Genomic DNA, 11,629 nt, shown 5'->3' with positions numbered 1-11,629 from the left:
CCACTGCCTTTTGCTGATGCCCTTTTCGGCCTCGGCCCACCTGCACCCAGGTGAATAAACAGCCAGGTTGCTCACACAAAGCCTGTTTGGGTGGGGGGGTCTCTTCATTCAAAGCTCCTGTTTTAACAGTGGTTTGGCAGTCTTTTGTGACACTTTTTGTTATCAGGAATGCAAGCATGAAAACACTGTCTTTTTAAAATTGTACTTTAAGTTCTGGGGTACACATGCAGAACGTGCAGATTTGTTACATAGGCATACACGTGCCATGGTGGTTTGCTGCATCCACCATCAGCACGTCATCAAATTCGGTATTTCTCCTAATGCTATTCCTTCCCTGTACTCTTACAGTGTGGTATTCTTTTCATATGCTACAAGATACTTTAGTTAATTTTTTTGATTTCTTGGAGACAATCTCTCACTGTTACCCAGGCAGGAGTACAATGGCATGATAAGAGCTCATTGTAGCTTCAAACTCCTGGATTCAGGTGATCCTCCTGCCTGAGTCTCCCAAGTAGTTGGGACTACAGGCATGCATCATCATGCCCAGTTTTTAAAAAAAATTTTGTACAGATGGGGGTCTCACTATGTTGTCCAAGCTGGTCTCAAGCTGCTAGGCTTAAGCGGTCTTCCCACCTCAGCCTCCCAAAGTGATGGGGTCACAAGACATGAGCCGCAGCTGCCGGCAACTCTTGTCCAGCAAGAGGATCCAACCTGAGTGGGGGGTGCGCGGGAAGAAAAAGGAGACAGAACAGGCAGGGTCAGGAGGGTTGAGGAACAATGTTCCACCAACAACTTTATTCCACAGAGACTTCGATTATATACATTTTTCAGGCTCTGGTTTACGTCAGTGTAAGAGAAAAAACAGATCACTAACTCACATACTCTATACAATAAGGATGGCAGACACACAATCGGTGGTCGTAAAAGGTAATGGTCATTCTTGGTGCTCATAAAAAACATTTACATCAAGACATCGTTCCTTGTGACTGCAGGGTTTCCTGGTTCCGATCACCTGGTTATCTTTTAACAGGATTCTCCTTTTTCTGTTCCTGACTCAACTTTATCTCAACTTCCCTCTTTCAGGTGTCCCTGTGTCTGGGCTCGACCACCCGTCTTGTGAAACTCGCTTTGCAAGTATTCATATGTTGTATTGGACCGAGTGTAGAAAGTTATCACCAAGACAAAAGTATGCCAGATTGCAGGGTCATTTATTATGCCGGCGACCACAGAGGACTCACGTCTCTCCAAGCTGTGGTGCCAAAAGCAGGGTGCCACGATTTTTTATACCCGAAAAACCACCTTGGGAGTGGGGGTGAGGGGCAGGGATGGGGATGAAAAGGTTTCGGACATTCCAAGGGCTAGGGGATTCTGTGATTCACCTCCCGGGTGGAGACAAGGGCGGGGGTCTCCGGACATTCCAAGGGCCAGGGGACTTTTGTCATTCTGTTTGTTACTTCAGTGGTTTACAGAAGTCAAGATATACATTTGTTTACACATCGTCTGGGTGGTGATAGAAGTCACAGATTTTAGCAGTTACTGATAAGGAAAGGTAAGCAGCTTTACATAGTTTTGCAGAACAAACTAGCAGTTCTATTTACAGAGGCCAAGGACCGTAGTTATTGTGAGGAGAATGGGGCAGCCACTTCAACTTATTTAAAAAACAGTTTTGCATTTTATAAAAATAGCGTTGCTCAGGTTCTGGCTCTAGGCCAGCACAATATCACACATATATGGTTGGGTTCCCACACGCAGCACCCAGTGCAGTTAATATTTTATTTAGAATTTTTCCATTGATATTTATAAGTGAAAATGATCTGTTGTGTGCATGATATCTTTGTTGATTTTGGTATCAAAATATTTACTTTTTAAAAAGAATTTGGAACACTTCCATCTTTTTTATTTTCTGGGAGAGAATTAATAGCGTTTGAGTCAACTACTCATTTGTGTGGAATTTTCTTGCAGGACAAGGTGGGCTTTTGTAACTTTTGGGGGTGAAGGTGAAGGTGGAAGTGGGGGGTGGAAGCAAGGGCAGTTCTTGATCAACTTCTCTAGTTTTTCTATGGTAATGGTTTGCTTAAATTTTGTCTCTTCCAGGATCGATTTTGATAAATTGTATTTTCTTGTAACATCATTCATTCCATCCAGAGTTCTAAGTTTACTTGAAGTTAAGCAAAATTAGTATCTTACAGATCTACAATTTGTTTCCCCTGTGTGTGATTTTTCCCTGCTTATGTTTTTTAAATCATGTCAAATGTGCATTTTTCTCTATTTCTGATTTGGTAACTATTTTATGAATTTTTGTGAACCTGTGGGTATATTAGTCCTTTGATACTGGCTTTCAGAATTCATTTATTTCTTCCTTTATCTTCACTAATTTCTTCCTCCAGCTTTCCTCCCGAAGCATCCACCTGTAGTGTCTGCAGCATCTTTATCCTCTAGATATTCCTGTTTGCTGTTTAACTTCCTCTTTTTCCCAATAGAAGGAACACGTGTTTCAAGCTCAGGTGGTTTAAAGATTTTCAATTTAGCTTATTTATTTATTCTCCCCTGAGAGCACTAGAGAATTGTGTATCCTGCTGTCCATCCGTATCTGGCTTTTTCCCCCAGGGTCTTTTCCCAGAAGCTGATGAGAGCGAAGGAACCCCGCGGGGGCAGAAAGAAAGTGACAGGGAGCCAGAAGGCCGAGGAAGGGAAAACCTCTTCCCGGAGTCGGCGCAGGCCCAAGGGGCGCAGAAACAAAGGCCACACCCCCCGCGGGCACGTGGCCAGACTGACCAATCGTCGCTGCGGAAGCCGGACTCTGGCCTCTGATTGGCGTTTGTGGAGACGCCCTCACAGTCTCGGATCGGCCCCAAGCGAGGCTGAGGCTCCGACGGTGGCCGGCGGGGCTCTCGAGGCTTCGGAGCGGAGGGCCCGGTTCGGCGCGTGGGACGCGGCCGCAGCTGTGCCGGGGAGTAGCGGAACGGCGGGGACCCAAGGACATGGCGGCGGTCTCCGCGGTGTCGGCACTGCTGGCGGCGGCGGCGGAGAGAAACCGGTGGCAGCGGCTCCCGAGCCTGCTCCTGCCGCCGAGGTGGGTGGAGGGGCCATGGCGCCGAGGGGGGCGCTTGCACCCGGGTGGGCGGCGGGAGGGGCGGCGGGACGGGGGTTCGCGGTGGGGAGGACGGAAGAAAGCCCTGCCGCTCGCGCGGGGTCCTGCGGGCAGTCTCGGCGTCGGGAGGAGCCCCACGGCGGCCTCCGCGCACCTCGCCTGCGCGCGCCGCTCTGCTCTTCCGCTCTGAGGAGGGGCCCGCCGTCCCCCGGGCGTCCCTCGCCGCCGCGGCAGCTCGTAGCCGTTTTCCTCGGCGTCCGCGGCGCCCCTTCGGTGCGAGCGTGGTGACCATCCCGCTCCAGGGAAGCCCCAGCGGATCCGCGGCTTGCTCAGCGGACACAGCTGGTCAGGACGGGGGCCAGGATGCCCGCGAAGCCGTTTTCAGCTCGGCTGTGCCCCGCTGGGCGTCGGTCCTGGGAAGGACCCCCGCAGTTCCTTCCCGTTGTTGGAAGGAGCGACGTCGTCGGGAGGAGAGAGGGTTCCTTCCACCGAGCTGGGGAACCTCGCAGCCGGGGTCCAACAACGCTGTCACGTGACTCCCTTTAGCTCACATGCCTCCAGCTCTTGTTTCAAATTTTGAGCTCTGGCCTTTGGTGGCGGTAACTGGCAGCGAAGACACCCTCGGGCTCGTAGATAGCTTGCTGCTTTGTTGTCTTTGGGTTAATGGTTATCGTCATCCTCCGTCATTGTGGAAAGACAGTTTAGTGTTCAGGGGCACAGACTCTGCAGTCAAGGTTGAGGTCTTGTTGGCCACTCACCAGGTGTGTGACTTTGTGATAAGTTGCTTAATATTTCTTCTTTAATTTCCTCACCTTGGAGGAGATGATACTAGTACCTTGGGTTGTGAAAATTCAATGAATTAACGCATGGAAAGAGGTTTAAGCAGAATCTGGTACATAAAATCAACCTATAAATGCAAAATCAACCGTTTACATGAACATTTGGTTGCATTTATTTTCCAGAAATTATTGTAGATGGCCTTTTTAGTGACTTAATTGTAGAGCTGCCCAGAGAAACATGAGAAAATTGGTTCTTTTGTTCCCCTGGTTTTTCTTTTCTTAGGTGTGCAGTGCTCTTCAGGATACAGACCCATTTTCTCCCTCTCTTCCCTTTCAAAGCTTGGCTATTGTCTACAGAACTATTCTCAAGTATGTGTCACCCTGGAGAGTGTTAGAGTTGTTGATGGCTTATAAAAGTTAAACTCTGGGCCAGGAGAGTTCATTCATGCCTGTATTCTCAGAACTTTCCCAGCACTGTGACATCCAATGTGGGTGGATTGCGTGAGTTCAAGACCAGCCTGGGCAACATAGTAAGACCTCATCTTTACAAAACATTAAAACATTAGCCAGATGTAGTGGCACACACTTGTAGTCACAGCTACTTGGGACGATGAGGTGGGCAAGGATGAGGTGGGCGAGGATGGCTTGAGCCCAGGGGTTTCAGGCCACACACCACTGTACTCCATCCTGGGTGACATCCGAATCAAAAAAAATCAGTACAGATAGTTTACGTTATTTTTATGTTATGAATCTCTAGTAGCTCAAAGAAAATAATCTCTAGTGGCAGAATTATAGATACGACAATAAGCTGGTATGGAGCTACCTTGAATCTGGGAAGCAGCTTCTTAATCTTGTTTAAGCCATTGTTTTTACGTTTCAGCTTAGATCATTGTGAAAAATGGAATAGATCGATCATAACATTGTTGGGATAGAAGATTATAGTTAAGTGTGATCTCTCTCTCTCTCATTCTCCCTCTTTCTTTCTCTTTCCCTTCTGTCTTCACTAGAAGATTGCAAAAGAAAGCTTTACGTCAACAGTAGCTTGAAACTTAATCAGACTCTTAAGCTAGCTTTACCAAGAAGCAACCATTTAATAGATAACGTCTGCCAGAATAGGCCTTGAAACTTATCAGAAACCTGTCTGAAGAATGTGAAGGGCAAACAGTGCTAGAAAATACCTCATAAAGATCAGGAACAGTGATCCCCCTCCTGCAAGGTCAAGAAGGCAAGGCTGACTGAATTGGAAAGGAATGGGAGAGTGGCAGTCTCCTGAGGAAGCAGCTCATGGAACTCTCCTGCCAAAGCTGTGGGTCTTCCCAGCAGCCCCTCATGGATGGCAGCACCAGACTGTACATTGTAGGGGGATGAGTGTGTGACACATATAGATGTATAGATGTCTCCTGCATCTCAGTGCCAGTGAAATAAAGTATATACTGCTATCTAGTTACATAGATTCAAATGCACCGCTGTGCTTTTATCTTGTGCTTTGTGAATCTAAAACAGCTGGTTAGTCCTTTATAACTGTATCTTCCAGGTATAGACAAAAGGGTAGGTGGAATTGCTTCTGCGATTTGTTGGTTTCCCTGCCTATGCTCTTTTTTTTGTTTGTTTTTTTGAGACAGAGTCTTACTCTGTCGCCCAGGCTGGAGTGCGGTGGGGTGATCTTGGTTCACTGCAACCTCTGCCTCCCGAGTTCAAACGATTCTCCTGCCTCAGCCTCCCGAGTAGCTGGAATTATAGGTGCCCGCCATCATGCCCGGCTAATTTTTGTATTTTTAGTGGAGATGGGGTTTCACCGTGTTGGCCAGGCTGGTCTCGAACTCTTAACCTCAGGTCACTTGTCTGCCTCAGCCTCCCAAAGTGCTGTGATTATAGGCATTAGCCACCGTGCCCTGCCCACATAGGCTCTTTAGCTGACACTTCATAGACATTTTATTTCTTTGTTCCTAAAGTGAATCTGGACTGTTTCCTGTCAGCTTTTGGTTAATGCTTCACTGTTACCTTATTATATAAACAGGTATCATGAAACTTAAAAAATTGTTGATACTTCTGCCTCAAGATGCTGTAAGTCATTTTCTCTCCCCATTTCTCTATTTTCTTTTAATACAAGGATTTGGAATAGAATTGTATAGTACTTTCAAATCTGAGAGGTCCCTTTAAGATTACCTCTTACAGTCTCACCTCAGGTTGGAGAACACTGAGGCCCCAGATACCAAATCTTGCTTCCTCAACTGGGATGATACCGCCACTAAAGGGGTGGAAATGGATTATTGGGAGGGCCAGAAAACCATGTTGTCATGGTTCACGGCCTTCCAAAGCTCAACCTCACCCCTCCCTTCCTACAAGGAATAAAATCTTTAAAAAATTTTCTTATTAGGAGGGTAAAAAAAAAAAAAAAAAAAAAAAAAAAAACAGTTTGAGGAACACTGATGTAAAGTGACTTGACGCTGGGCAAGCTGGCCATTGGAGGGACTTGGATGAGAACTTGGCGCTTCTGATCCCACAGCCAACATTCTTTCTGCTGCCTCTGTTTAACTTCTGTTTATTTCTTTGGTCTTACTTTTTACACGTCTCATGTTTAAACCTGATTAGTATTTTTCAAACTGTGGATTGACCAGCATATTTTAATAAAATAGGATAGAACTGAAAGTACCAAAAGGCAGAATGAGTCATTGTTAACAAAACGTCTGTTTTAATTGTGTGTGTCCTGGGTAGTTTGTATCATGAGTTGTAGCCAAAATGGTTTCAAAAGGCTTAACTAGATGATCTTGATATACCTTGGTTGGTTAATCATCTCTGACCTTGTGGTCATATGCCAGCCTCAGAACCAAACAGATTGGGTGACATGCTGAAGGACAGGTAGTACGAGGGAAAACAGCTAGACCTCTAACTCTTGATTTCTAGATTAGTTTTCTATCCACCAGGAAAGCTTTACTAAATCACTGTTATTTGGCTTAAGGTTTTGTGTTTTAAGAAACTTAAATTCTTTTAAAAGAATAATTGTGTTGCTTATTCTGTTTAATTACAATTCCATTTGGATTTATGTTATAGGACATGGATGTGGAGGCAAAGAACCATGAAGTACGCAACAACCACAGGTACTGAGCGGCTTTGTTCTGCCTGATTGTGCTTCAGATTGTGAACTAAGAAAGGGAACTGTTTAATCCCTTAATATGTGCGTAATAGAATTAGTTATAAATTTTGGATTTTCATGATGATTTTTAGAAAGTGTTAAGTCGTAGTTTTCACCTCTTTTTTATCAAATCTCTCTTGATGTTGAGTCTAAAATACAGAGCGCAGCCAGGCCAGTGTCTCACGCCCATAATCCCAGCACTTTGAGAGACTGAGGCAGTCAGCTCAACTGAGGTCAGGAGTTCTCAACTAGCCTGGCCAACATGGTGAAACCCTGTCTCTATTAAAAACTACAAAAATTAGCTGGACATGGTGGTGGTTGCCTGTAATCCCAGCTACTTGGGAGGCTGTGGCAGTAGAATCTCTTGAACCCAAGAGGTGGAGGTTGCAGTGAGCTGAGATTGTGCCACTCACTCCAACCTGGGCGACAAAGTGAGACTCTGTCTGAAAAAAAAAACTAAAAAATAAATAAAACGGCCGGGCGTGGTGGCTCATGCCTCTAATCTCAGCACTTTGGGAGGCCGAGGTGGGCGGATCACCTGAGATCAGGAGTTCAAGACCAGCCTGGCCAACATGGTGAAACCCTGTCTTTATATAAAAAAAAAATAAAAAATAAAATACATAAGTAAAATACAGAGAGCAATAATGGAGAAGATTTTATATTCGTGTTGTTCTGTCTGTTTCACCCTCTTAGTGTATTGGATTGGAAAATCCTAACTACGATGGTCAAAATCAGTGCTTTGAAAAAGCTATTTTAAGTAGCAAAACCCTTTTTTTCCACATAAAATTGAACATGGAATTCCCAACTATAAAACATATAAAAGTGTAATAAAGTACAACTTCCAGTTGATTGGGTATAACCCTCTACCTACCCTGCTCTCCTCCCCTGCCCATAGACATACATAGTCATCCAGCAGCCCCTGTGACAAGTCTTGGGCTCTACGGAGCCCCATGGAAAGACGCTTAAATAATGTGCAACCTTATTGTTTTTTAAATAAGAGATAACTTTATTATGTTGAGCCTATGGATTATATTGAAGAAATAACTTTATTATGAACCGTCGAAGAACATTTATTTCATATGTGATATTAGAAGTACATTTTATATATGTATATGTTAGAAGTACATTTCATAAATTAGCCGGGCGTGGTGGCACACGCCTGTAATCCCAGCTACTTAGGAGGCTGAGACAGTAGAATCGCTTGAACCCAGATGGTGGAGGTTGCAGTGAGCCAAGATCACGCCACTGCACTCCAGCCCGGGTGACAGGATTCCGTCTCGAGGAAAAAAAACCGTTTTCTATACACAGCAGCTTGTCATTATGGTGGCAATGCCAGTAGGCTGGTGTAAGAGTCACTAGTGTTGCAAGAGAACCACACACCCCTGTGTACATAGGGGTAGAGGCAGAGGAACAGAGTGATGCAGAGCTAGGCTCAAATCCTGTATTCTTCCTTTAGCTCTGTAATTTTGGGCATAATAATAGCTTGAGCATTGGTTTCTTCATCTTTGAAATTGAGGTAACAATGGTAGTATCTATTTCATTAGGATTATTGTGAAAATTTAAGTCGTCGTTGAGTCTTTAGCACAGGACCCTGAGGCAAAGAAAGTGCATATTGAATGTTAGTTATTATTGGCCGGGCACAGTGGCTCACACCTGTAATCCAGCACCTTGGGAGGCCGAAGCAGGCGGATCACCCGAGATCAGGAGTTCAAGACCAGCCTGGCCAATGTGGTGAAACCCTGCTCTACTAAAAATATAAAAATTAGCTGGGTGTGATGACGGATGCCTGTAATCTCAGCTCCTCGGGAGGCTGAAGCAGGAGAACTGCTTGAACCCAGGAGGCAGAGGTTGCAGTGAGCTGAGATCGCACCATCATACTCCAGACTGGGTGACAAGAGCAAAACACGGCCTCAAAAATAAATAAATAAATAGACTAAAGATTAGTTATGATTAACGATGATGATTTTTAACACTATTGTAATTTGATCCTTGGCAAAACAAAGCATCTTTTAATTTTATTTTAAGTAGTTCTGTATTTTAAGTTGAAAAAGCTGAGTAATTTATGTTCGTGAGTATCTTTAATTTCAGTGAAAAGAAGTGCACTAATATTAAAGTGGTCATTTTGGACTCAGTTTTGCTAGTTTTACCAAAAAGCTTGAACTTACCAGTTCGAGTCCCAATCAGTCAGTTAATATCATATTCTCATTCTCATTCTTTGCTCTCCAGTAACATTTCTGTGTGATTTTCATGGTGTTTTAAACAGGAAGAAACATTACCAAGGTCCTCATTGCAAACAGAGGAGAAATTGCCTGCAGGGTGATGCGCACAGCCAGAAAACTGGGTGTACAGTCCGTGGCGGTTTATAGTGAGGCTGACAGGAATTCCATGCATGTAGATATGGTATGTTGTTTAAAACTGGAAGCCACATCTTACAAGTGATCACATTTATTCATTTACTGTGTCAGTATTTTAGTTCTTTATGATGACAGTTGATATTTGCTAATGGTAACAGGGTTGAAGTAGGTAAGTTCAGACTGCTCACTAATAATCCTTGGAACATTTTTCAAATACAGTGTCAGTTGAACTAAGCGGGGTGCTTCGTAGAACAGTTGATTTACAGGCGAGGTCTTTATCTCCTTGAGGATTGATTAAAACAGTTCACAGAATGTTACTGATCCACAGACCACACTGAGTAATTCATGTCCGGAGTCCCTGTATACAAGGAGAAACATCCAGGCTCTATTTTTAGCAACTGCTACTTAGTGGCTAAGTGACCTTAGCCAAGTCACTTCATGTTTTGGAGCCTTGCTTCATCTGTAAAGTTATAACTAAAAAGACCCAACTCCCCTGAACTTTGTAAATATTGTGAGTGAATTATTACTAGCTTTTTTTTTATTTTTATTTTTTTTTTGACAAGAGTCTCACTCTGTTGCCCAGGCTAGAGTGCAGTGGAGTGTTCTTGGCTCACTGCAACCTCCGCCTCCCAGGTTAAAGTGATTCTCATGCCTCAGCCTCCTGAGTAGCTGGATTACAGACACATGCCACCGTGCCCAGCTAATTATTTGTATTTTTAGTAGAGACAGGGTTTCACCAGGTTGGTCAAATTCTGGCCTCAAGTGATCCACCTACCTCAGCCTTCCAAAGTGCTGGGATTAGGAGCATAAGCCACCACGCCCAGCCTATTAGGTACCAGCTTTTATCCACTAGAAAGAACTGTAACCATGGATGAATTCAGCTGTTGGCCTTCATTATGCCTGCAGCAAGATGCCAAGCACTGGCCCAAATCCATGGTGAGCAGTCTCACCTGGGCTTTCCTCACTGTACAGCAGGCCCATGTGGCTCACTAGCCACTTTTTTTCTCATTCTGTGCAATGACTATTTCAAACCTGTTTCGCTTCATTCCAACCTCCAATTCTCCTCTACCCACCTATTCACAGCAGATGGTCGTGATTTCACAGAGAAAATAAAATTGAGCTTCCTACCACAGAATCTGCTGACTTAGTTATGTCTGTATACATCTCTTCCCATCCAAGGCCAGTGCTCTGGATCGCTTTTCTTTTTGTCTTTTTAAGAATTTTCCCAAAATAAGAGAGTAAATTTTAAATGTCTTACCATGAGAAATAACAGGTAAGTGAGATGATGGCTAGGTTAGTTAGCTTGATTCAATCATCACACATTGTATGCATGTGGCAAAACATCATATTGTACCCCATGAATATATACAATTATGATTTGTCAGTTAACATTAATAAAACGTAAAGCAAAACGAGACACTTCTATGTCAAAAAAGAATCTTCATTTTTTAGTGATGTGTCTTCAGCCACTCTCTACTAGGCTAATAATGTCCATGTCCCTAAATTTAGTGGAGTCTCCAGGCCTGAGCTGACTTGACCTCCCAGCAGGATTTAGCACCCTAGTAAACTGCTCCCTTCTTTTAGAAATAAATTCGTCTATGGCTTTCCCAACCTCTTGCCTTCTTGTCTTTTCTCAGTGCGCTTTCTCTGGACCCTACCCATCTACCAGACCCTTCTGTTAAAATTCCTTGGGACTTGGTCCTTAACCCCTTTTTCTCAGTGTTTTCTCTTGTTCTGGCTCATTTCACATACTCCTATAGCTTTGAGAAAAACTCCCAAATTTCTATTTCAAGCCCAGACTTTCTTTTGAGCATGATACATCTATATCCAACTGCCCATTCAACTTCTCCACTTTGATATTGTCACAGGTACCAAACTAATGTGACTGAAATTGAACTCATGACCTTTCATCTGTACTGAACCTGCATTTCTTACAGACTTCCCTAACCCCGTAGAGGACAACACCACGGCTAAGAAAAACAATAATGGCAGAGATCCAGAAGTCTTTGAACATTTTTCTCTCTTCTTTCCCACTCTAGATCCTTTTCCCTCTCATCTAGTAAATGACCAACTACCATTAATTCTGTTTCCCAAACATTTCTATCCTCTTCTTTCTACTCCCTCCCACCTGTAACTCAAAGTCACAATCACCTACCTACCTACCTACCTACCTTCCTTCCCTCCCTCCCTCCCTCCCTCCCTCCTTCCTTCCTTCCCTCCTTCCCTCCCTCCCTCCCTCCCTCCCTCCTTCCCTCCTTCCTTCCTTCCTTCC

The 11,629-nt window shown here is 44.3% G+C and overlaps 1 protein-coding gene across 1 annotated transcript in view; it reads left to right on the top strand.

Moving 5' to 3' along the window:
* Positions 1–2,839: 2,839 nt before the first annotated feature.
* The window catches only part of LOC108311040 (methylcrotonoyl-CoA carboxylase subunit alpha, mitochondrial-like), a gene marked incomplete at its 3' end in the record, with an annotated part of 50,187 nt that continues 41,397 nt past the window's right edge, over positions 2,840–11,629 (top strand). The window contains exons 1-3 of the mRNA XM_037741918.1: positions 2,840–3,073; positions 6,922–6,968; positions 9,267–9,403. Coding sequence (XP_037597846.1) covers positions 2,982–3,073; positions 6,922–6,968; positions 9,267–9,403 — 276 coding nt within the window. The remainder of the gene's footprint in view (positions 3,074–6,921; positions 6,969–9,266; positions 9,404–11,629) is intronic.

The sequence above is a fragment of the Cebus imitator genome, unplaced genomic scaffold, assembly GCF_001604975.1.
Source record: "Cebus imitator isolate Cc_AM_T3 unplaced genomic scaffold, Cebus_imitator-1.0 Scaffold111, whole genome shotgun sequence".
Taxonomy (NCBI): Eukaryota; Metazoa; Chordata; class Mammalia; order Primates; family Cebidae; genus Cebus; species Cebus imitator.
The sequence above is the reverse complement of the archived record's forward strand: the minus strand, read 5'-3'. Positions and strand labels throughout refer to the sequence as shown.